The sequence below is a fragment of the Lissotriton helveticus genome, chromosome 6, assembly GCF_964261635.1.
Source record: "Lissotriton helveticus chromosome 6, aLisHel1.1, whole genome shotgun sequence".
NCBI lineage: Eukaryota > Metazoa > Chordata > Amphibia > Caudata > Salamandridae > Lissotriton > Lissotriton helveticus.
Genome location: NC_136067.1, coordinates 1131408764 through 1131430975, shown reverse-complemented (window position 1 = coordinate 1131430975; position 22212 = coordinate 1131408764). Strand labels below are relative to the sequence as shown.

Here is a 22212-nt window from a genome sequence, read left to right as displayed (position 1 = left end):
TGTACCCTGTAAGAACGGTAGAGGATTTACCTCCTGATCTACGAGATATATTTCCAGGCAAGAAAATTGGACTTATCAAGGGTGTAGAACCTGTCTGAATAACAATAAAACAGAATGCAGCATTCCTGAGAATGCCTCCTTACAATCTTATGCCTGAGACAGAGGCTGTAATCATTTTGGTTATTGAATCAATTGTAAAAGCAATAGTTTGAAGTTCATGCAATTTACCAATATGGGCTTACAGAAGCCTAACTGCAAGTATAGTTTTGGCAAGACTTGTGAAAAATTACTAGCATAGTTATCCCATGTTGTCTTGTGGTACTGAAGCCAGCTACAATATTATTTCAAATTCCCTACAATGCGTTAAATATTGCCAAAAAGAGGTCCTATATTTAGGACATCTCATTGAAAAGGCATTGTCACTCTCAAACGAGAGGCTAGAGGGGTGGTATTGCAATTGTTTTTAAATCCTGCTATACCTGCACCCTTGTCAAAGAAACCCTGTCGGGTTGCGAGTGTGGACGCTTTGGGATCTCCTTTAATGCCAATTATAGCATGTCTGGCTTATTGGTATATCGTCCCCCAGGTGCCTCGAAGGAGTGCACGGCTGCATTGATTGACACAGTTAGTTCTCTGGCAGTGAGGTATGCTAACTTCACTGTCATTGGAGACTTAAATCTGTATCTTGACAACCCCCCACGACTTAGATGTAGGCAAATTCTCAGCTGACCTAGTGGCCTGCCAGCTGCATCAATTGGTTCAAGGCCCTACCCACTCTGCTGGCCATTTACTGGATCCAGTCTTCTCTAACCTTTCATGTCTTACTGTCTCTAACCCCATTCCGGTGTGCTGGTCTGACCATTATCTGATCCCCATGTCACTCTTAGGGTTTGAGCCCTCCCGAAGGGTGCCACAGAAATTCTCATTCCGACGCCTCTGGCACAAACTCCATTTTGACCATCTTAGCACCATCCTCTCCTCTAGCGTGCCCAGCCTGCTGCTGACAAAGCGTTATCAGATTGGCTATCTCGCCCTCTAGACAAATGTATTCCTGTCAAACGAGCTAAGTGTCGTAGTACAAAATCCAATCCTTGGTACAACGACACACTCGCTAATATGCGTAAAGCTTGTAAGAGGATGGAGCGGGCGTGGAGACGAGATTTCAACTCTATTGTGAAGGGATGTTATCAGTCATCCACGGAGAAATATCATAGGGCCGTTCAGAAAGAGTGGGCAGCCTACTTTGCTGAAGAGATTAGAAACAGCAAAAACCCCACCAAGAGAATCTTCTCTATTCTTAAAGATCTTAAAAGGGCTGGGGCACCCGCTGTTTCCTCTATCAAGTCAAATGAGCACTGTGAGGCTCTCGCCTCTTTCTTTATGAACAAGGTGGAAAACATCTATAAGACCTTTCCTCAGGTGGCTATGGGCCCGGGCCCTGGGGGTCACCCCCCTCCTCCCATACGCTGCCGCCTTCCTGTCAATCACAGAGGATGTGCTGTGTGTACTATGCAGCAAGATTAAATCCGGTTCCCCTGCTGATCCCATTCAGCCTGACCAACTAGTGAGACTGTTATCTGTGCTTCTTACACCTCTGGGCCAGGTTATTAACATGTCCCTGTCTATAGCTATTGTCTCTAGGACTTGGAAGGAGGCTAGGGTGGTTCCTTTATTAAAGAAACCCACCCGTGACTCAGATAAACCTGAGAACTTCCGTCCTATTTCTCTTGTGCCATGGGCCACCAAGGTCTCCAAAGCCTATATAAATTCCATCATGTCAGGCTTTCTGGAGGAGAACAGCATACTTGACTCCGCCCAGTGCGGTTTCTGCCCGGGTCCCAGCACAGAGTCTTCGCTCTTAGCGGTGACCGAACATCTGAGGGTAGCACTGGATGAGGGACGTACTTCGGCACTGATCTTATTGGATCTCAGTGCCACGTTTGATACGGTCTCTCACCAGATCTTGTTGCAGAGGTTGGAGGAGGGTGGCATTGCGGGCCTTGCACTGGAGTGGTTCACTTCCTTTCTTTCGGAAAGGACCTTCTAGGTGTCGGCCCCCCTTTCACCTACAGAGCCCACACTATCAAACAGGGAGTGCCGCAGGGCTCAGCGTTGAGTCCAACGCTTTTTAATCTGTATGTTCAGCCTCTAGCTGCAGTGGCCAAGAGCAGAGGGCTGACAGTATCATATGCAGATGATACGCAGTTGGTAGTTGCACTCTCCGATGACGGTTTGCATGACACTGTTAAGTTTCGGAGCGGTCTTGCAGAGCTCGCGGAGTGGATGACTGCCAACTGCCTCCAGCTCAATGGCAGAAAGTCTGAGGTCTTGCTGGTAGGGAAAGATCTGGAGCTGTGGAGCAAACGTTGGTGGCTGACTACCTTGGGTTGTGTACCCGCCACCAAACAAGTGGTGAAAAACCTAGGTGTTTCGGTCGATTTGACTCTTAACTTTCAGACCCAAACCAAGAAGGTGGCGGCGACGTATTTTAGCATTGTATGCAGACTCAAACCTCTGTTGGGTTATTTTGATCCATCCATCAGGCAGGTGATTGTCCTGGCATCCGTCCTGTGGAGACTGGACTATGCCAACTCGCTCTACTTGGGGGCTAACAAGTCGGAGATAATGAGACTGCAGAGGTTCCAAAATGCAGCCGCCAGGACTCTTCTTGGCATGCCTAGATCCCTCTCTAGTTCTAGTGCAATGCGCTGATTACATTGGTTACCAGTGGCTAGACGTGTGGAGTTTAAGTTCCTCTGTATTGCTTTCAGGATCTTGAATTCTTCGTCTCCTGACATCCTAGTCAGCCTGCTCTCTTCCTATACACCCACCCGCCATCCACGCTCGATGGGCCATCACCTGGTGGTTGTTCCTCGGGTTAGGAGAGTTCGCGCACAAAGGATGGATTTACAAATTGTCTACACACACCAGAGGATTAAACGGTGATATCCCATGGGATAATATAAAGGGATGTATCTCTGTTGAGGATAATGACTCATATAACAGGTCCATTACAACATCTGATGGACCATCCAGAGAATTTACCTTCTTGTCACAGCAGTTTTGAGGGAAGAAAGGGCATACTTTTGCCCATAGCCCATCGCTTTATATCCTCCCCCATTTCACAAACAAACTAAAAGTTACTTTAACCCCTGCATCCCTGTGGAACAAACACCAATGTATACAAGTCACGCCCACCAAGATGCAACATTCTTGCTTATCAAATCAAAAATCTAGATTGACCAGGGAAAAATGACCATCTCTCTAAAACTCAAGAAAGAATTAAATATGAATGGTCACTCCACTGAGACTTAACCAGAATAAACAGAAATGTATATCGGTTTAGAACATTAAATCTGTTTAAAAGATGTCTCCTCTTTATGATTTACCACAACTGAGACTTAGTGTTAGGTAATGTTTGGAATTACACTAAAAGCCTCAGAATCCAACTCTCGGACAATCTCGAGTAGACGAGGGGGCCGACAGACAGAACGTCCATGCGTATGAGCCATGCCCATGAAGACGCAGTGACTACGCATCCCCAAAGAAAACTGAGGGATTTACTATACCCTCAACTACCTTCTGGCCAATGGTATATTCATAAACGACACAGATGGTAATATTTAAAAAGAGAACACGCATCTAGCGATGTCCCGGTAATAGAGGAGATACTAATGTCCCAATCACATCACATGTGACAAGGACAGCCATTCTTCCCTTAAAAACAGCAGAACGACCTGAACCTACTAAAATTCAGGGATACAGGGAGATGCTACGAGTGCGAGCGGACGAGTACCCCTGACGAATTAAGGTTTTTCTTCTTTTTTTCCCTCCTCAGCTTTGAAGTACATGACCCACACCACTCGAATTGGTATAAACTCTAAGGGGCTTATTTATGAGCCCTTTCGCCACTTTTGCACTGCCGGTGAGTCACTTTTGTGACGCACCGGCGGCGAAAAAAATTTCCCTTGTTGCACCATATTTACAAAGTGACGCATCTAGGAAGATGCGTCACTTTGAAAACCCCTGCGCCACATTATACCTGCACCAGTTATAATGTATGCAAGGGGGGGCGTTCCAACGCAAGAAAGGGTCGTAAGATTTCACTGTGCCACTTCTAGGATGCAAACGCGTCAATATCTTATGCCTGCCTCATGGCAGGCATAAGACTGACGCAGCCCCATTTAAAATGGAACTTGCCCATGTGTAATGACCCATTGCTGGAGTTGCGTCACTTTTGTGACACACTCCAGCAATGCGTCATTTTTGCACCTACAGATACGTCATAAATACTGATGTATCTGTAACACCTTGCGAAATGATGTGTCATACTGTAAATATTAAGCATCATTGGTGTCGCACGGACAGAGCAATGAAAAGTGAAGCACCGCTGTTTTCTCGTAGCGATGCGTCACTTTTCATAAATGAGGCCCTAAGTAAGTAGCCCGCACAACAAGATGACTTCAGCCTTATTTAGGCTTGTTAACAAGAGACTATGATAGATTTTTGTTGACCCGTTTGAGATTGGGTATTTTACACAGGCTTGTTACTTTTCCCACTCAGAACGATTGGTCAAAGGAGATGTCCAAATGTCCATATGACAATGTGTCTATTCAATCAACTATACACGTTCTGTTTTTTTTGTTTTGCAAATTGTATTCCTGTAATAGGAAAAGGTGGAATTTGTCTGTTTAAAAAAATAGCGGTTTAAGACAATGCCGCCCGCTTTTCTGTATATTCAAACACTAGGCGAAGAACAATTGACTGTTTCAGTTTAGATATTTTTAAAGTATGTTTTAAAATGCAGAAATTCAATCATGGTGTAAATTTTACTGGACTTCGACTGTACTGTTATTATACGAATTTTACAAATTAATGTATACTTATATTGTGCCATAAATTCTTATTGTGCTTTTATGATTATTACATTTAATCGAATAAAGCTGATTGAATTGAATTGACTAAATTCCTATATTTTCTTCTAGTGTTTGACTACGGGGACCGTCCTCCCCTGGCACAACCTATGAGGTCTGTTGAAAAACAAGTCATGTATGTAGTCTGTTAAGTCTGTCTTTTTGAGTTTGCTTAGTATTTATCTATTAAGCGTCCTTTTTAGTCTTTATATGTGGTGACAACAACACAAAGGAAACACTTAGTGATTTCCCTCACGCATGTAAACTCTTGCATTGTATGATCACATAAGAAATGGTGCTTCTAAAACATAAGAGCGCCTTCTGAAACACTTCTTTTTTCTTTTCAGTTATGACCATAAAGGGAAAAGGTCCTACAAGTATGGTTTGCATGGTTACATGCATGTTTATTATAACTTAATTGGACAGTAAAAAGCAAAAAAACTGCCAATGGCAGGGTTATGACAAGGTCCTGAGGAAAGCTGATTGACCCTTCACGGGCAGCACAAAGGCTGAAACATGTCTACCAAACAGATGCCTGGGACCATTATATCCTAAGAAGCATTAGCAATTTAGGATTCAGAGACTATTTATATGACCAGTTCCCAAAGCATAAAACAGTTTATGCAAATGCACTCCACTCCAATGAAAAGTTTACCACTCCAGATTTGTAGTTGCAGAAAGAGGGTTTATTCAGCAAATAATTTTAGCATGATGTAACAAGTGATGGAAAAAACACCCAACGCGTTTCGACGATGAACTCGTCTTGCTCACGGGTAAACTCAATGCAAAATTCAATGTATTAAATAAAGTTCATTCAAAGTTGCGTCACAAACACAAATGTGTCAACATAGACAGAGGATTTAACATTCAACATATTTGCAGAAAGCGGCCATATTTGAAAGGTGCTCTATTTATATCTAACGCAGCCAATGGTACACAGTTTCCATTATCAAAAGACTGGTTATTCTTAACTATGGTGAAAAATAAATTAATTATATCCATTTTTATATTATCAGGCGCCTGAAATCATATTTCATTGTTCTTACCAGCAATTGACATATATAATTAGTTCAATTCAGCATAGCGTCTTACATTACGCTGCGTTGTCAAAGCTGCAATAGTGCATCATGTCATTATGTATATAGAGTTGCTAGACATAACATTGTTGAATGGCGATTCGTCAATTACTACGCCAACGTGCACTATAGAGGCACGAATATTTTTGTGAACCAACAATGGAAAGAGGACATTCGTGAGTCACTCAATAATAACAAAAATAAAGTGAATATCCCCAGTGGGTAGTGACAAGTATACTGAAAATCCCAAGTGGGAAAACCTAATATGTATAGCATGATTACTGAACAACAAAGTCATCTTGACTCTTCATTCCAGAGGGTCCAAATGCTTGAGATTCTCCATAATGTCACAACTTGCTTGCTGTTTCCGCCTGAACAGAAAAAAGAAAACCAGCCTAGTCAGACCCATTAGAGCAAAAAATACTTAGGCCAAAGGTTGCAAGAAGTACACACAACAAACAATGATCAACACAATTATGTGAAAATAAAAACAATTGAAAGAGCAAAATGCAGGAGGTTCAGCGATCAACATATTAAAAATCAAAGACGTAGTAGAGATTAGTGTTCCATAAATTGAAGAATTAGTAGTCAAGAATTAATCATATACACGATCAATCTCCCAGGTGTCAAGCTAGCTCCTCCTCTGAGTTAAGCCCTCCAGGGATCTTGGTATACAAGTCTAATATATAGCAACTCTCCAATTGTCGTAGTTTTCGAATCCTGTGACCTCCTCTTTTCATAGGGGGGACACGGTCAATTACAAAAAACTTTAACAAATTGCGATTGCTTTTATGAAGTTCTTCGAAATGTCTAGCAATCGGTGAGAGTTGGTCTTCATTTTGGATTGCCCGCATGTACTCAAGAATACGTTTTTTCGCTGGGAACATCGTGCTTCCGACATATTTCTTTGCACAAGGGCAGACCAAAACATATATGCAGTAATCCGACAAACAGGACAGGTGTTTATTGATGGTTCTGTCTCTGTCTTCCACTGGAAAGTGGACCTTTTTAACATTAGAGCTAAATTTACACGCCTTATAGGCCATACAAGTAAAAAAGTCTTCTATGTCAGATTTCTTATTCTTAGAGGAGCTTACATCATTTCTACTGAGTTTGTCTTTTAGAGAATTTGCCTTGCGATATGTAATGTCTGGATTGCATCTCAGTGCATCCTCAAGTGTAGGTTCAGTACTGAGAACTTTCCAATTTTTTCTCAGACTTTTCTGTACTTGCCATGATTTTGAATGATAGGTAGATACAAATCTAACTATGTTCCCATCTGTTGCTGATGTTTTATCTTTGGGTATTAATAGTTCAGCATGACTGAATTTGCTGGCTTTCTCAAACGCTTCATTCATAGTGTTAGCATGATACCCTCTCTCAATGAAACGTTCTGTCATACATTTCCCTTCCTCAACAAAATCATGTTCAGAACTACAATTCCTCCGTGCTAGGAGGAATTCGCCAAATGGTATGCTTCGGATAAGGGATTTCGGATGGCCACTATCTGCATGTAGCAGGGTGTTTCCAGCGTTTTTTTCCCTGAAAGGTTTAGTGACAAGTTTGTTGTTCGACACCTGGACAGTTAGATATAAAAATTCCATGGTGCATTCACTAATTCTCCCCTCTAGGATCAAATTCAGATTGTTTTGATTCAGTGCCTGAATGAATTGTTCTGCCAGTATTTGTGGACCATCCCAGATGATAAAAGGATCATCTATATATCGCAGCCAAATTTTCACATGGCTGCGATATAGATCTTGAGTCCGGGCCACTTGCTGCTCCCAGCTTGCCATGAACAAGTTGGCAAAACTGGGAGCAAAACAAGTTCCCATCGCAGTCCCTTGTCGTTGCCTATAATAGGCATCATTAAAGATAAAAAAAATGTAAAAAAAATTTTTCCAAACAAAAGGTCATCACCTGAAGTAACATCTCAGTATGGTTCAAGAATGAGATCGATCGAGCTCTCAAGAATTGTCGACAGGCTTGAATGCCATCAGCATGTCTAATCGATGTATACAGACTACATACATCTAAGGTGATAAATAAATAGCTGTCTTTCCAATATACATCCTTGATTTTATTGATAAAATCTCTACTATCTTTCAGAAAGGAAGGAAGTTCTTCTACAAATGAACGTAGGAAGTAGTCTATATATTTAGAGGTTTTCTCTAGTAGGGAACCCATAGAGGAAACAATAGGTCTGCCCGGGGGCTCAACAGGATTTTTGTGAAGTTTTGGTAGAAGATATAAAATTGCCACTTTGGGGTTACGATTAAGTAGAAATGAATATTCGTTCCACTCTAAAATACCTGCTGCATGCCAATTTTTCAACATCTCATAGTACAATTTATTTGAACATTCAACTTTGTCTAATGTAGCCAACTCATAGCAATCTAAACAGTTTAGTTGACGCATCCCCTCTTGTATATACTTCACAGTATCCAAGATAACAACATTCCCCCCTTTATCCGACTGACGGATCACAATTGAGGGGTCACATTCTAGGGCACGTATAGCCAAACGTTCAGATTTGCTTAAATTGTTACTAGCCCAATGTTTCTTTTTGGCCAAATTTTTTAAATCATTTACCACAAGGGTCTCAAACGTATCAATGCCACAAAGTGGTAAGGTCGGGTTAAAGATAGATTTAGGTTTAAAAATGTTGGGAGAGTTCATGTTAGTATTGAAACCCAAAGACACCACATTGAGAGTTCCTTCTTCCAGATCCTCATTTTCCAATAGTTTCAATGTAATGAGGGCTTCAATCTCCCCTATGGTTTCACAGGCAGGTGGCACATTGACAGTATCTTTTACAGTGCCCTTGACTTTAGGTTTATGCCACTTATGTAATCTTAGTTTTCTGGTAAATTTGAACAAATCAATGCGTTCTTGGGAATAGCAAAGAAGGAAAGACCATATTGCAAAACATCAAATTCTGTACTGGGGAGTAAGCGGGAAGATAAATTTACCACATTTTTCTGGTTCATTTTCCTCGTTTTTTCTGACCCCGTGTTTCCACTCCCATTGGGGTTACATTTGCTTTGCCACCTTTCTCCTCTCCTGGTTTGTTTCTGGATTGCGTGGCCTCTCCTCCATCTTTGCCTCTTTATCTTCCTCTTCCACGGAAGCCTCTTCCCTTCCCCCGGCCTCGATCTATCTGCCAGTTTTGTTGTTGAGCTGATTGGTTCATCAAGCGGAATTCCTCCCAAAAATTCGACCGTTTAGGTAGATTTTTTTCTCCCACAGGTGTTGTGCCGTCCTCTGAGACATCGCTTTCACTAACTTCTACGTCACCATCCTTACCCACTTGGATCATATCAAGATTGGCCTGAACACCTTTCCTTTTCATGTTGTCATACTTGCGGCTAAATGTGAAGATACGGCCAGACTGGTAGTCAATCTTATCTCTAGTGAATTTCCTTTCTTTTTTAGCCACAATTTCATCTTCATGCTTAGAAATTCTTTTTGCTATATCTTCAATTTTCTTACTGAAATTCTCAGTTGTTCCCTCCTTCTCTATTTCGTCTTTAAGTTCTGCAATTTGTTTAAGTAGTGCAAGCCTATCTTTCCAAGCATGTTTAATCAATATCGACAACATTCTGTTTGAACAATCCATGAGGTTTTCAGCCCACTCTTCAGCCAGTTCTCTGTATGGTTCTTCATAGGAGGGTGCAATTAGGGTTCTCAAGCCCCTGGTAACCCTCTTCTCCTCTTGATATTTTTCAAGTGTTATTGCCTCCCAATATCGTAACACCTCTTTTAGAATCAATTTCTCTAACTTCTGATATTTGTTTAATATTGAGGTGGGAATCGTCGAGTGTTCCTTGTTCAATGGCTGCTTGTCGTGTTGTAAGAACATGGATTGCGCTCTGAGCCTCCTGCGGGACTCCATATCATCATCCATCTTACTCAATATCGTAGGTGCAGTGCACCTCTTATCCATGCATTATTTTAAATTGTAAATATCCCCTTCTGCAGACCAAAGATATCGTTTGTGCTCAATATTCAGTGGTATGTGTTTGGAGGTCCCTGCTACCAAATCCCAGTTTAACTGTGCACTGGAGAATGGGCAGGAAAAAGTCGCGTTACATTTAAAGCGCCTTTCCAATAGGCTGTAAGGTACGTTAACGCTGAGCAGCGTTTCAAGTTTTTGTTAATGCTGGCGATTTAAGTGAGAACAAAGTCCCAAATTGAACCAAAGAGTCAGTATGATGAGACGAGATTATATATTCTGTAGAACTCACCCTCAGGAAACCTGGAACAGCTGTATATCGCGAAAACACTCGTAATCAGCGTTTAGATTATTTCGCCGTAAAAGGTTTCAGGTTACAGTTCAAATCTCACCAAGCTTTCGTATACTTGTAATTGCTGCTTCTGGAAATCGATACCGAACAAGGCGCTAAGTAGCGCGGTCAACCGGCTTACTTATGATATACACTCCACACCTCCTCCGAGGCTGCCAGGACTCCATGACAGCGGTGCACCCCAGGGTCGGAGGTTGCCCTGTCGTCAAATCACCAGTTCCCAAAGCATAAAACAGTCTATGCAAATGCACTCCACTCCAAGAAGAACTTCATAAAAGCAATCGCAATTTGTTAAAGTTTTTTGTCATTGACCGTGTCCCCCCATGAAAAGAGGAGGTGACAGGATACGAAAACTACAACAATTGGAGAGTTGCTATATATTAGACTTGGATACCAAGATCCATGGAGGGCTTAACTCAGAGGAGGAGCTAGCTTGGCACCTGGAGATTGATCGTGTATATGATTAATTCTTGACTTCTAATTCTTCAATTTATGGAACACTAATCTCTACTACGTCTTTGATTTTTAATATGTTGATCGCTGAACCTCCTGCATTTTGCTCTTTCAATTGTTTTTATTTTCACATAATTGTGTTGATCATTGTTTGTTGTGTGTACTTCTTGCAACCTTTGGCCTAAGTATTTTTTGATTTAATGGGTCTGACTAGGCTGGTTTTCTTTTTTATGTTCAGGCGGAAAAAGCAAGCAAGTTGTGACATTATGGAGAATCACAAGCATTTGGACCCTCTGGAATGAAGAGTCAAGATGACTTTGTTGTTCAATAATCATGCTATACATATTAGGTTTTCCCACTTGGGATTTTCAGTATACTTGTCACTACCCACTGGGGATATTCACTTTATTTTTGTTATTATTGAGTGACTCCCGAATGTCCTCTTTCCATTGTTGGTTCACAAAAATAATCGTGCCTATATAGTGCATGTTGGCGTAGTAATTGACGAATCGCCATACAAGAATTTTATGTCTAGCAACTCTATATACATTATGACATGATGCACTATTGCAGCTTTGACAACGCAGCGTAATGTAAGATGCTATGCTGAATTGAACTAATTATATATGTCAATTGCTGATGAGAACAATGAAATATGATTTCAGGCGCCTGATAATATAAAAGTGGATATAATGAATTTATTTTTCACCAAAGTTAAGAATAACCAGTCTTTTGATAATAGAAACTGTTTACCATTGGCTGTGTTAGATATAAATAGAGCACCTTTCAAATATGGCCGCTTTTTGCAAATATGTTGAATGTTAAGTCCTCTGTCTATGTTGACACTTTTGTGTTTGTGACGCAACTCTGAATGAACTTTATTTAATACATTGAATTTTGCATTGAGTTTACCCGTGAGTTCATCGTCGGAACGCGTTGGGTGTTTTTTCCATCACTTGTTACATCATGCTAAAATTATTTGCTGAATAAACCCTCTTTCTGCAAACACAAATCTGGAGTGTTAAACTTTTCATTGGAGTGGAGTGCATTTGCATAAACTGTTTTATGCTTTGGGAACTGGTGATTTGATGACAGGGCAACCTCCGACCCTGGGGTGCACCGCTGTCATGGAGTCCCGGCAGCCTCGGAGGAGGTGTGGAGTGTATATATATATATATATATATATATTTTTTTTTTTCCTTCTATTTATACCCTTCGATAAAGGATACTACTAATCATGCAAGTGACATATCTGAGAAATTGTGAAGCGAGCGCCGATTTACCTGGGTGCACTTCACTCACCTATCTTGGATACATATAACAAGCACGCATTCCATAGAAACTGGGTCTTCCCTCTCTATGTTTATTGAGTACACAGAAATTGGGAAGCTGAGGGCACATCCACCAAAAGACTTCTTACTCATCCTTAGTTTATAGAGAACATGTTCATGGATAGTCAGAAATTGCAGTGGCTAAATGTGCAGCCCACTGGTGTGGAAATTATTATATAACTATTGGATACAGATTATGCAGACAAAGTTGCTCAGTTTTGTGCAATTGTGGCATATGCATTTACCTGTGAATATGAAAACGAATCTGATGAGGATACCACTTTTTCAATGCTGTTATCAGTTGCAGATTCGTGGGAGAAAATCAAGAGTTGCAGGAAAAAGTTTCAGAGGCAGAGCAGCAAGGATGCTTCAAAGCAGGGTGTGTTAAAATGCAAATGACATTTGGGTTTCAGCTGATGGAAGACCCTTGTTGGCAGAGAGCCTGTTATTTCCCATGACAAGACATTTTCATGTCCCTGTACACATTGGAAGGGATGCAATTATGAGATTATTTAGGAAGAACTGGTGTAATCCTTGATTTAGAGTTCTACCTAAATAACTATGCAATAGATGTGTGACCTGTCAGCAGATTAATGAGAAGTACCCCTGTAACATTGAGTCACACAGGAAGATCAGGAAGACCCTTTAACAGGATGCAGTTGGATTTTATTGAAATGCCCGTTTGTAACTTGCTGAGATATATCCTGGTTATAATGTGCATTTTTGTCCCGATTGGTAGAAGCCTACCCAACACGGAGACATGACAGTCTCGCTGTAGCCAAACTGCTGTTACAAGAACTCATACCCAGGTTTATATTTCTGTTTTCTCGGGAGTCACTCAAGGAGACCCATTTTAATAACAAGGTCCTTAGAATACTGTGAGTGGCACTTCAAGTGGAATAGAGACTGTATTGTAGCTACCGTATAGAAGCTCCTGTTATAGTTGAGCAGCTTAACAGAACACTGAAATCACGTCTGGCCAAAGTTTGTGCATCTTCTTCTCGTAAACAGCCACATGCTTTGCCATTAGTATTGATGAGTCTTCAAAGCATCCCTGATAGAAGGACAGTATTTCATTACAAGGCTGCAGGCTACATTATGCATTATTCCTTTAATGCAGTTCATGCAGCCGCAAACATCACAATAGTAAGGTTCCAAAGCCGAATAAAGGCAACACATAAAAGGCATGAGCCAACAACAATCTGCCTCTTTTAAATGCGGCTCCAAGCAGATAAGTTGACTCTTACTTTATTTCATATAACTGTATTACCTTTTGTTACTAATCCCTTCTTTTCAGGGTGTTTTCTCTGGCGTGGCATATCCAAATACCAATTTCCAATTTATGGAGATTTCCTCCTCCCCCCTCCCCACTGCAACACAGTCTGGGTATATCTCCCCCTTTCCGATCTAAAACATGTTTGATATCTAGATATTAGTTTTTATGAATGGATGCCTTTCCACTTACGTTTCAGACGCCACTCTTCGCAGTGTTATATTTCTTCTGCCTTCCTATTTATGTGACACTGACTTCCTCCGCTTTCTGCAGCTTTCCACTAATGGGTGAAAAATATGCTGCCCATCGCACTGCAATTTAGTGGTGGTAGCGTATGCAGCGCTGAATATCAGCACAAATGCAAACAAATTGAAAATCTACTTGAACGGCAGCCCTCTCAGATCACAGCCGTTCGCGTCTGCTGGGATCATAAAATGGCACCGGCAGGCACCGGGGTGACTGGAAATCTCGCCAGGGGCCTGCAAATCTTGCTTGCAAGTGCACGTTGTGGAGCCTCGCGTTGTTCTTGCGAGGTGCGAATGGCAGACTAGTTCCACCATGTGCAAATTGGTGGAATTTGCAGAAGCTCTGCGTTACAAGCATAACGTGCAGTTGCCCAAATGTTGCCAACTCCACAAGCGGAATTATAATTATGATAGAAAGACAGAGTCTGTAAGATGTTGAAGGCTCCACACTGCTGTTCATAAATACATGAGGACAGTGTGATGGTAGAAGAATTTGCAAAGAGCATTTTTTACCAAAAACCTGAATTAGAAACTTTAGAGACAACTAGCGTATTAGGAACCTTAGGCAAAGGAGCTTCTGCTATAAGTAGCTGGTTTGGATAATTGATATGTTGATAATTGCCATTTGTTGAATATGTTTATTTGCTATGTATAAAGGATTTAGGGCGAGATGGACGAAGTCACAAACTGGTTACTGACTGCATAAATGGAGTTTGCGAATGTACCAAAAGCATTTTTTGCACTCTTTTTCGGAACTGACAAGTTACTGAATTGGTATTTTGGCGACCAGAGTTTCCGAGTCGCTGTTAGCGATTCCCAAATAGCAATTCGCAAATAGTATCAACCATTCGCAAATACTGAATAGTCGCAAAATGTGGATTTAGCACGTGCAAATTACCACCAACTCTGATCAGGTAGTAACCAGGTGCAACATATATAAAAAGGCCCAAAATGCATTAGGGTGTTCCACAATGGCAGCATCGTACGTGATTGCGAGGACGTGGCTTTTCAATGCCCTGCAGAGAAGGAGGCGATAGGAACATATTTTCATAGTGAGGCTGACACTCTTCCAACAAACAGGTGGAAATGTTTGATAAGTACAGGCTGAGTAGTGCAGTTATTTAAGAACTAATTGCAGAAATAACGGCTCAGCCTGAGAGAAACACTTTTAGAAGCAATGCCATACCCACTCATGTGCAAGGACTATGCATCTGGGAGTTATCAAGGTGTCCCTACTGCTACAAGTGGGGTATTGCAGAGAGTCCTTTCTAGGATTTTTAATGATTTCCTAGATGTGATGTTACAGAGAATACATCATCATAATACTTTCCCCATGACAGCACAGGAGTTGCAGTATGCAAAATTAAAGTTTTACCACATTGCTCAATTTCCGCAGGTCATTGGTTGTACTGATGGCACCCATGATTCCATAGGTCCTCCTTCTTACAATGAGTACATATTTAGAAACAGAAAAAGAGGACATCCCTAACTATACAAGTTGTGTGTGAAGCAAAACATATTATCACAGATCTCGTAGTAAAGTACCCTGGCAGTACACATGACTCATTCATGTTCAGGCATAGCTGCATTTACTCACGTCTTCTCAGAGGAAAGTTTGAAAATGGTTGTCTACTTCGTAAATATGGCTGATGTATATGACATTAATGTTCTAAATGTTTAAATTGTATATATCTTAACCAGATTCCCCAAATGTTCTGTAGGTGACAGTTCAGATGCTTTGAGATCATAGATATTAACACCATATCTACATCCATCAAACCAAAGTGAGGTATGCTATAACGCTGCACACAAATGGACTCGGTCCATAATTGAAAGGACATTTGGTCCACTGAGGAGTAGATATCACTGTATACACAAAAATGGGGGTGCCCTACAATATACCCCAGAGACAAGTTGCAAGATAATTGCTACCTGTGCAATTCTCTACAATGTTGCAAAGAGTGGAGGATTGCCAGAAATAATGTCTGAATCTGAATCAGGTGACGATGAACCATAACACACCAGCACAGGCAACACAGGAAGGTACATGGCACAGAAGGAAGAGCCAGATGTACGGCCATTGCAAACTATTACTTTTAAGGTATGTAAAGATGATGTGTGTTACATTTTAGACAAAGCAAAACACAAGAAGCACAGTATTAAACAAATCAACATTTATTTCTCAAGTTGTAAAGAGTGTTGTAAAATCCTTTTCACATCTCAGAATGTTCAAATGAAAGTACATCAGTTCACATTACTGATGGGGCGTGGCTTGGGCTCCGATGTAGGCGGCAGCGGTCTCCGGAGCTCCTCCGCGACCGCCCTTCTCCCGCACTGATCCTGACACCTATACCGGGACCCGGAGCGGAAAGCCCGGTGAGCACAGCCGAAGGGGCATGAGGCACTAACGAGCGCTACAAACGGGGCCGAACGAACCTTCCCCGCACTCGGAGAGGCCCGCGGCACAGAGACTTAAAATGGCGGCCAGCGGTAGCGAGGGAGACGCCTGACCAAGAGTTGCCTGTCGCCGCAGGGGGTGCCTTGGGAGTGCCCTGATCACGCCAAAGAGACCCGAACTGGAGGAGGCAGACCCCCGTGGCTACCTACAGTAAGGAGACGGCGAGTTTGGGCGTTTGGTCCTCCTTTGCTAGCCGGCTGCGCGTTGCCTGACCCCAAAATGGCGGCGCCCGTGCTGTGATTTGGCGCCCATTTCTTTGCTGTTGGGGGAGATTTTGGCTTGGCGACTGGAGAGCAGCACCCCCTTAATTGTGAATGGAGTGAGCAGGGGTGCGCTGGAGACTACCCCGAGGCTGGGGAAGGGGGACCGCTAACTGACCTCGCAGCGTCCCCCCTGCTTGTGTGCTCCTCGTGGTGGCCCTCATAACAGATCAGACCTGTGATGCAGAGCATAGCCCTGGGAACAAGTTGAACAGACACCGGAGCAGCATGGTGGCTGCTGTGACCTCCTTTGAACCAAGGTGAGAGGAGGGGACTGGAGGCGACACTCCGGGGAGGTACTCTGGACTGCAGGTGCAGGAGACCATTGCCCGGACTACCTCGAGCGATATTAGCGGAGGAGAGACATGAGGTCTAAATGGCTGGCATGACCTGAGGAGTATTGGCGGAATCTGGTACACACTGCGGAGCTGAGCGACGTAGCTACTTCGGGAACTGGAATACGTGGGGCTTACTGCCAGCTGGCACGCTTCCGGTTTGACTGCGCCGAGAGCTGGTGGGGAGCACCCAGTGGAGTGCCCTGTGCGGACCTGCCTGGACCTGCGAAGAGTCATCGGATCCCCACCCGAGGGGAAGTGAGCGCATAGACTCCGTTGCTCTGGTCAACTATTACCGCCTGCGGTCGTCAGGATGGGCAGAGTGTCCAGGAAGAAGGGATTTGAGGTGTTGCAGATCGAGGAATCGGGATACAACATGGATGAAGAGGAATCTACACCTGGGGGTAGCGCACCCACACAGCCTGGGGACCCTTCCTTGGGTGACATCATGCAGGCCATCATAGCCTTGAGGGAGGCACTGGAGAAGAGGATGGATGCCATCGACTCGGATCTTTTCCTGCTAAAAGATGACCACCGGAAACTCAAAGAGTGGGTGCGTCTAACGAGACCACCATGAAAGTGATTCTGGATATGGTCGCCGCCTTGCAAAAGACACTGAATGAGGTGGTGCATAGGGTCAACGTGTTGGAAGTGAGAGCAGAAGACAGCGAAGGGCGCTCCAGGTGCAACAACCTCCGCATAGTGGGAGTGCAGGAGCGAGAGGAAGGATCTGATGCAGTACAGTTCTTGAAGACATGGCTAAAAGCGGAGGTGGCGCCGGAGGGCCTATCCCCATTTTACACGCTGGAACGCGCACACAGGGTTCCGGCTCGCCCACCAAGACCTGGGGCCCCACCTCGCCCAATGGTGGTGAGACTCCTTCACTACCGAGACCAAGATTTTATTCTGCAGAGGGCTAGGGAGCCACAGAATTTGCGCATTAGGAACAGCAAAGTAATGATCTTTCCCGACTATACTAGAGAGGTGCAGCACCAAAGAGCCCCTTTCCTAGCAGTTAAACGGAAATTGCATCAACTACGTCTCCCTTATGCAATGCTGTTCCCGGCCCGGCTACGAGTGTCTGCTGAAGGTGGTGCACACTTTTTCCTCACGCCGCAGGCCACCTGGGACTGGCTGGAAACCCGGGGGGAGCCTGGTGCGCGCTCGCCACCTGCAGCCTCGCCTCGAAATCGCTCACCCACCACACTGCCGACGCAAAGGCCTGCCAGACTGGCGCCAGGTGCGAGACAAGGCGGTTTTAGCCGTAGCAGCTATTAGCCAGGGAGCTCTTAGCCCAGCCAGTAGCAACTCGGAGCGTGTGAAGAGTGGAGCGGAGAGCCCCAGTTCAAGCAGCGCCCATGGGCTCTCGGATGCAGATCTTCCAGTGGTTACTCCGCAAACGGCAGATGGGATGTTTGGGTGAGGGGGCAGCAGGGGCAGCGTGACAGAATCTATGAGGTATCTGCGCTGACTATTGGTCCTCGAGACTCCTTTATTGTGTGAGGGCGGGCTGACCGGGCGCACTACAGGAGGCATGGGGGGCCTGGTTGGAGGTATTAGACTACATGGGGAGAGGGTTGGGGGGTATCTAGGGTCACGGGTTGAAGCTCCAAGCAGCCTTATCTGGGTAATTTTGTAAGCACATTTTCATCGTTTGGATGGGGTTGCCTCGTTGGGTGCCTGCCCTGGGGAGGGGGAGTTGGGGATGTTTTACTAATGGGTTTTTGTTCAGGGGAACCAGGCGTGTCACGTGGGTAGGAGCTGTGGAACATTGTCAATGTCATTGTAAGCAATGGGACCCGCATTAGGCTACACATGTCTCACATGGAATGTAAGGGGCATGCACACTATGATTAGGCGCCACAAAAAACATTCATTCTTAACTTGTAGGGGCATACACATTGCATTCCTCCAGGAAACCCACCTCATTGCGAAAGAAGGGAAAGCACTACAACGCCGTTGGAGGGGTCAGGTTTATTACACTACATATTCTGCATATGCGAGGGGGGTGCTAATTTGGATCAGAGCTGGGGTTCCATTCCAATGCACGACACAATTGATTGACCCAGAGGGCAGATATGTGATGATCCAGGGGAAATTAGATGGGAGGACCTTACGTTGGGATGTATGTATGCACCTAATGTGGACCAGCCTGCCTTTTTCTCTCTTCTATCACACAAGCTAGCGACAGTCCTTGTAGGGCCACTGTTACTTGGGGGTGATTTCAATTGTATCACGGATATTGACCTGGATCGCTCACACCCACCCTTCCCGAATGCACCAGCACATAAACTAGCAGAGGCGCGTAATACCTGGCAACAGACCTGAGGATTAGTAGACACTTGGCGGGCCCAACACCCATTGATCAAGGATTACTCCTTTTTCTCCGCCTTGCACGAATTACACGTCCGCCTTGACGCCTTCTTATGCTCCCCAGATGTACACGGGGAGATTTGCAGTAGTGAATATCTCACTAGAACTATTTCTGATCATAATACGTTGCTGGTCCAGTTGGGATGGTCGCGACTGCGCCCCAAAATCCCCACCTGGAGATTGTGATCGGAAGCGCTTGACGATCAAGTCTTGCGCACCACCATTGCAATGGCTATTGCAGAATATTTCCAGTTCAATGTGGGGACTGCTGGGGTGGTAACCGTGGAGTGGGACGCCTGTAAAACGGTCGTTAGAGGGAGATGTATTTCGGCAGTGGCTGGGACCCGGAAGGTCCTCCTGCAAGATATCCAAAGGGATGATGACAGCTTGCGCGCCCTGGAGAGGGAGCGCCCTGAAAATCCGGCAAAGCAGGATGAATTATTAGAAGCCAAAGAAGCTGTGGCAGCGAATGTAGAGCGCCTGCGGTGCTTCGAGTACAAAAAATATGTCACACGGGCGCACTCGGAGCGAGATAAGTTGGGGGCCCTCCTGGCCTGGTTGGCCAATCCGGCTCGTCGTGGCTCAGTCATACTGGAGCTGCGAGACCAGATGGGGATAGCCCGCTTTGATCAGCAGGGGATAAATGATTTGGTTTTTGATTACTACACAGAGCTTTATCGCAGCCGAGTACTCCCTTCTGAGGAAGAATTACAGTACTTTACGGAGCGTCTGAACCTGCCAGAGCTGGGCGACGAGGACGCAAAACTGCTGGGGCGGAACATTGAGGTGCGGGAGGTGCGAGTAGCCATCAAAAGTATGGCCCGTAATAAAACTCCTGGCTTGAATGGCCTCCCAGTAGAATTTTATCTTGCTTACATTGATCTCCTTGCCCCTCGCCTCACGCACTTATATAATGAGGCCAAGAGGATAGGTAGATTGCCGGACTCCACTAGGGAAGGGAAGGGATCATTATTCCTTTACTAAAGCCGGGCAAACAACCTTGGGATAGAACGGCCTACCACCCACTGTCCATGCTCAACTTAGACTACAAAATCCTGAGCAGGATACTGGCAACTCGGCTGCTTCCCCACATGCCCACCCTAATACATGCCGACCAATCTGGGTTCATCCCAGCTCGCAACACAGCGCTTAATATACGAAGGCTCCTACACATCTTGGAGGTGGAGTCCTATGAGGTGGATACCGCGGCGATATTTGCTGTAGATATCGAAAAAGCCGTCGACAGCTTAGAGTGGGAGTATCTATTTCATGTAATGCGACGGATCGGCCTTTGTCCCGATTTTGTGCGATGGACGGCTCTATTGTACGTAGATTCGACCGCCAGAGTCAGAACGGGAGGGGTGATTTCCGAGGCATGCATGGTGTGGAGGGGCACGCGGCAAGGGTGTCCCCTCTCCCCATTATTATTCGCTATGGCGGTGGAGCCCCTGGCGGCACATGCTCGATTGGGGCGGGCGTACCGAGGCCTTGACATTTATGGTCAGATCCACCATATCGCACTTTATGCAGATGACCTCTTAATGTTCCTGGCGGATACAGGCGAGGCACTGCAGGGGGCGAAGTCCCTGCAGCGAACCCTGAGTACAGTAGCTGGCTTAAAGGTCAATTGGGCAAAATCGTGCTTCTTCCCGGTGTGCAAAGGCAGAATTCGCCCTCAGACCATTGACGGGGTGAACTCGGAAGAGAGATGTCTGCCCTACTTGGGCACGGTGATCTATCACGAGCAGGAAGACATACTGGAGGGGGAACGTCGGGAAGGCGATCAGGGGAGCCAGGGCTAACTTTGACTTCTGGGGTACATTACCGTTGTCAGTAGCGGGACGCGTGGCGCTACTCAAAATGGTGACCCTTCCGCGGTTACTATACTTTTTTAGAGACCTTCCGATCTGGATTCCGGCAGCCTATTTTAAGCGGCTCAGGGCGATGATCAGCTCTTTTCTGTGGGGTACGGGCAGGCACAGAGTGGGCCTCAACACACTCATGTGGACCGAGCAGAGGGAGGACTAGCGGTCCCGGACTACGAAACGTATTACATAGCAGCCCAGCTCCAATGGCTCACACAATGGGTAGGGAGGGCCACTAGGGAAGAGGGTACACCAGGAGAGCTGTCAGGCCCCCTGATGGTACTATCTCGCATAGTATTGCGACTTCCGCTCGGGAACACACACCTTACCCGGGAATTTGCCACAGCCCGGAAATGTTGGAATAGATACTTGCGAAGAGGGTCTTACGCCCCTGACATACCATTGAAGATGTGCAGGGCTCTACCACATGGGGGCACCTGGCAGAGGTTGGAAGCCTGGGAACAACAGGGATTATTGACGATAGGAGACCTGTACGAGGACGGTACCCTGATACCTTTTGACGACCTCCGAGACCGCTATTAGCTGCCAGGGGGTGACTTTTTGCTACACACTGCACTCAGAACCACCTACTTCCTTGGGCTGCCAATATGTTGTGGTGGCCGCGGGCACCATCAAGGCAGTGACATGTTTATACAGACGCATGACACAAGAAGCCCTACCCCCATTAACAGCCCTGAAGACAAAGTGGGAAACTGACATAGGGAAGGACATCCCAGACACGGCATGGAATGGGATAGTAGAGAGGGCCTGGAAAAGCATGAGAAATGCGCGATTCCAGTTAGTGCATTTTCACATCCTACATAGGGCATACTTAACACCGGTCCACTTACATAAATATTTCCCAATCCAGTCAGAGTCTAGCCCAAGGCGCGCAATGGTTGAAGCTAATTTCAAACACATGTTGTGGGATTGTCCGTCTCTTGACTCTTTTTGGAGGGGGGTGACGGCCCTGTTGATGGAAGTAACGTAGAGAGACCTACAACCCTCCATGGCACACTGTATCCTCCATTGGTTTCCCCACACCTCAAAGAAAATCACTAGCAAATTCATAGACCTGGGTTTCCTGCTAGCCAAGAGAACCATAACCTCCCAGTGGAAAGCGAAAAAGGGCCCTAGTTTGGATAAATGGAGGGATGAACTTCGAAAGTGGGCCGACTGTGAGGGTGCTCTCCGGCTACAAATTGCACACAGAAAGGGTAATGAAAAGGCGTTGGAGAGGGTGAGAGCCTGGGGAAGGCTGGTTATGGAACTTACAGCCCCCGAAGATGAGGATGGTGATGCCCCAGCGAATAGTCCCAAGGC

General features: G+C 45.0%; 1 protein-coding gene across 2 annotated transcripts in view; it reads right to left on the bottom strand.

Annotated features, from left to right (window-relative positions):
* Window positions 1-5692: 5692 nt before the first annotated feature.
* LOC144763308 (uncharacterized) overlaps window positions 5693-22212 on the bottom strand; it is a 317771-nt gene continuing 301251 nt past the window's right edge. The window contains exon 11 of one of the 2 annotated variants that reach the window (XM_078648781.1): window positions 5693-6360. In XM_078648781.1, coding sequence (XP_078504907.1) covers window positions 6297-6360 — 64 coding nt within the window. In that variant the 3' untranslated portion in view covers window positions 5693-6296. The remainder of the gene's footprint in view (window positions 6361-22212) is intronic. The other variant, XM_078648783.1, reaches the window with a different exon arrangement.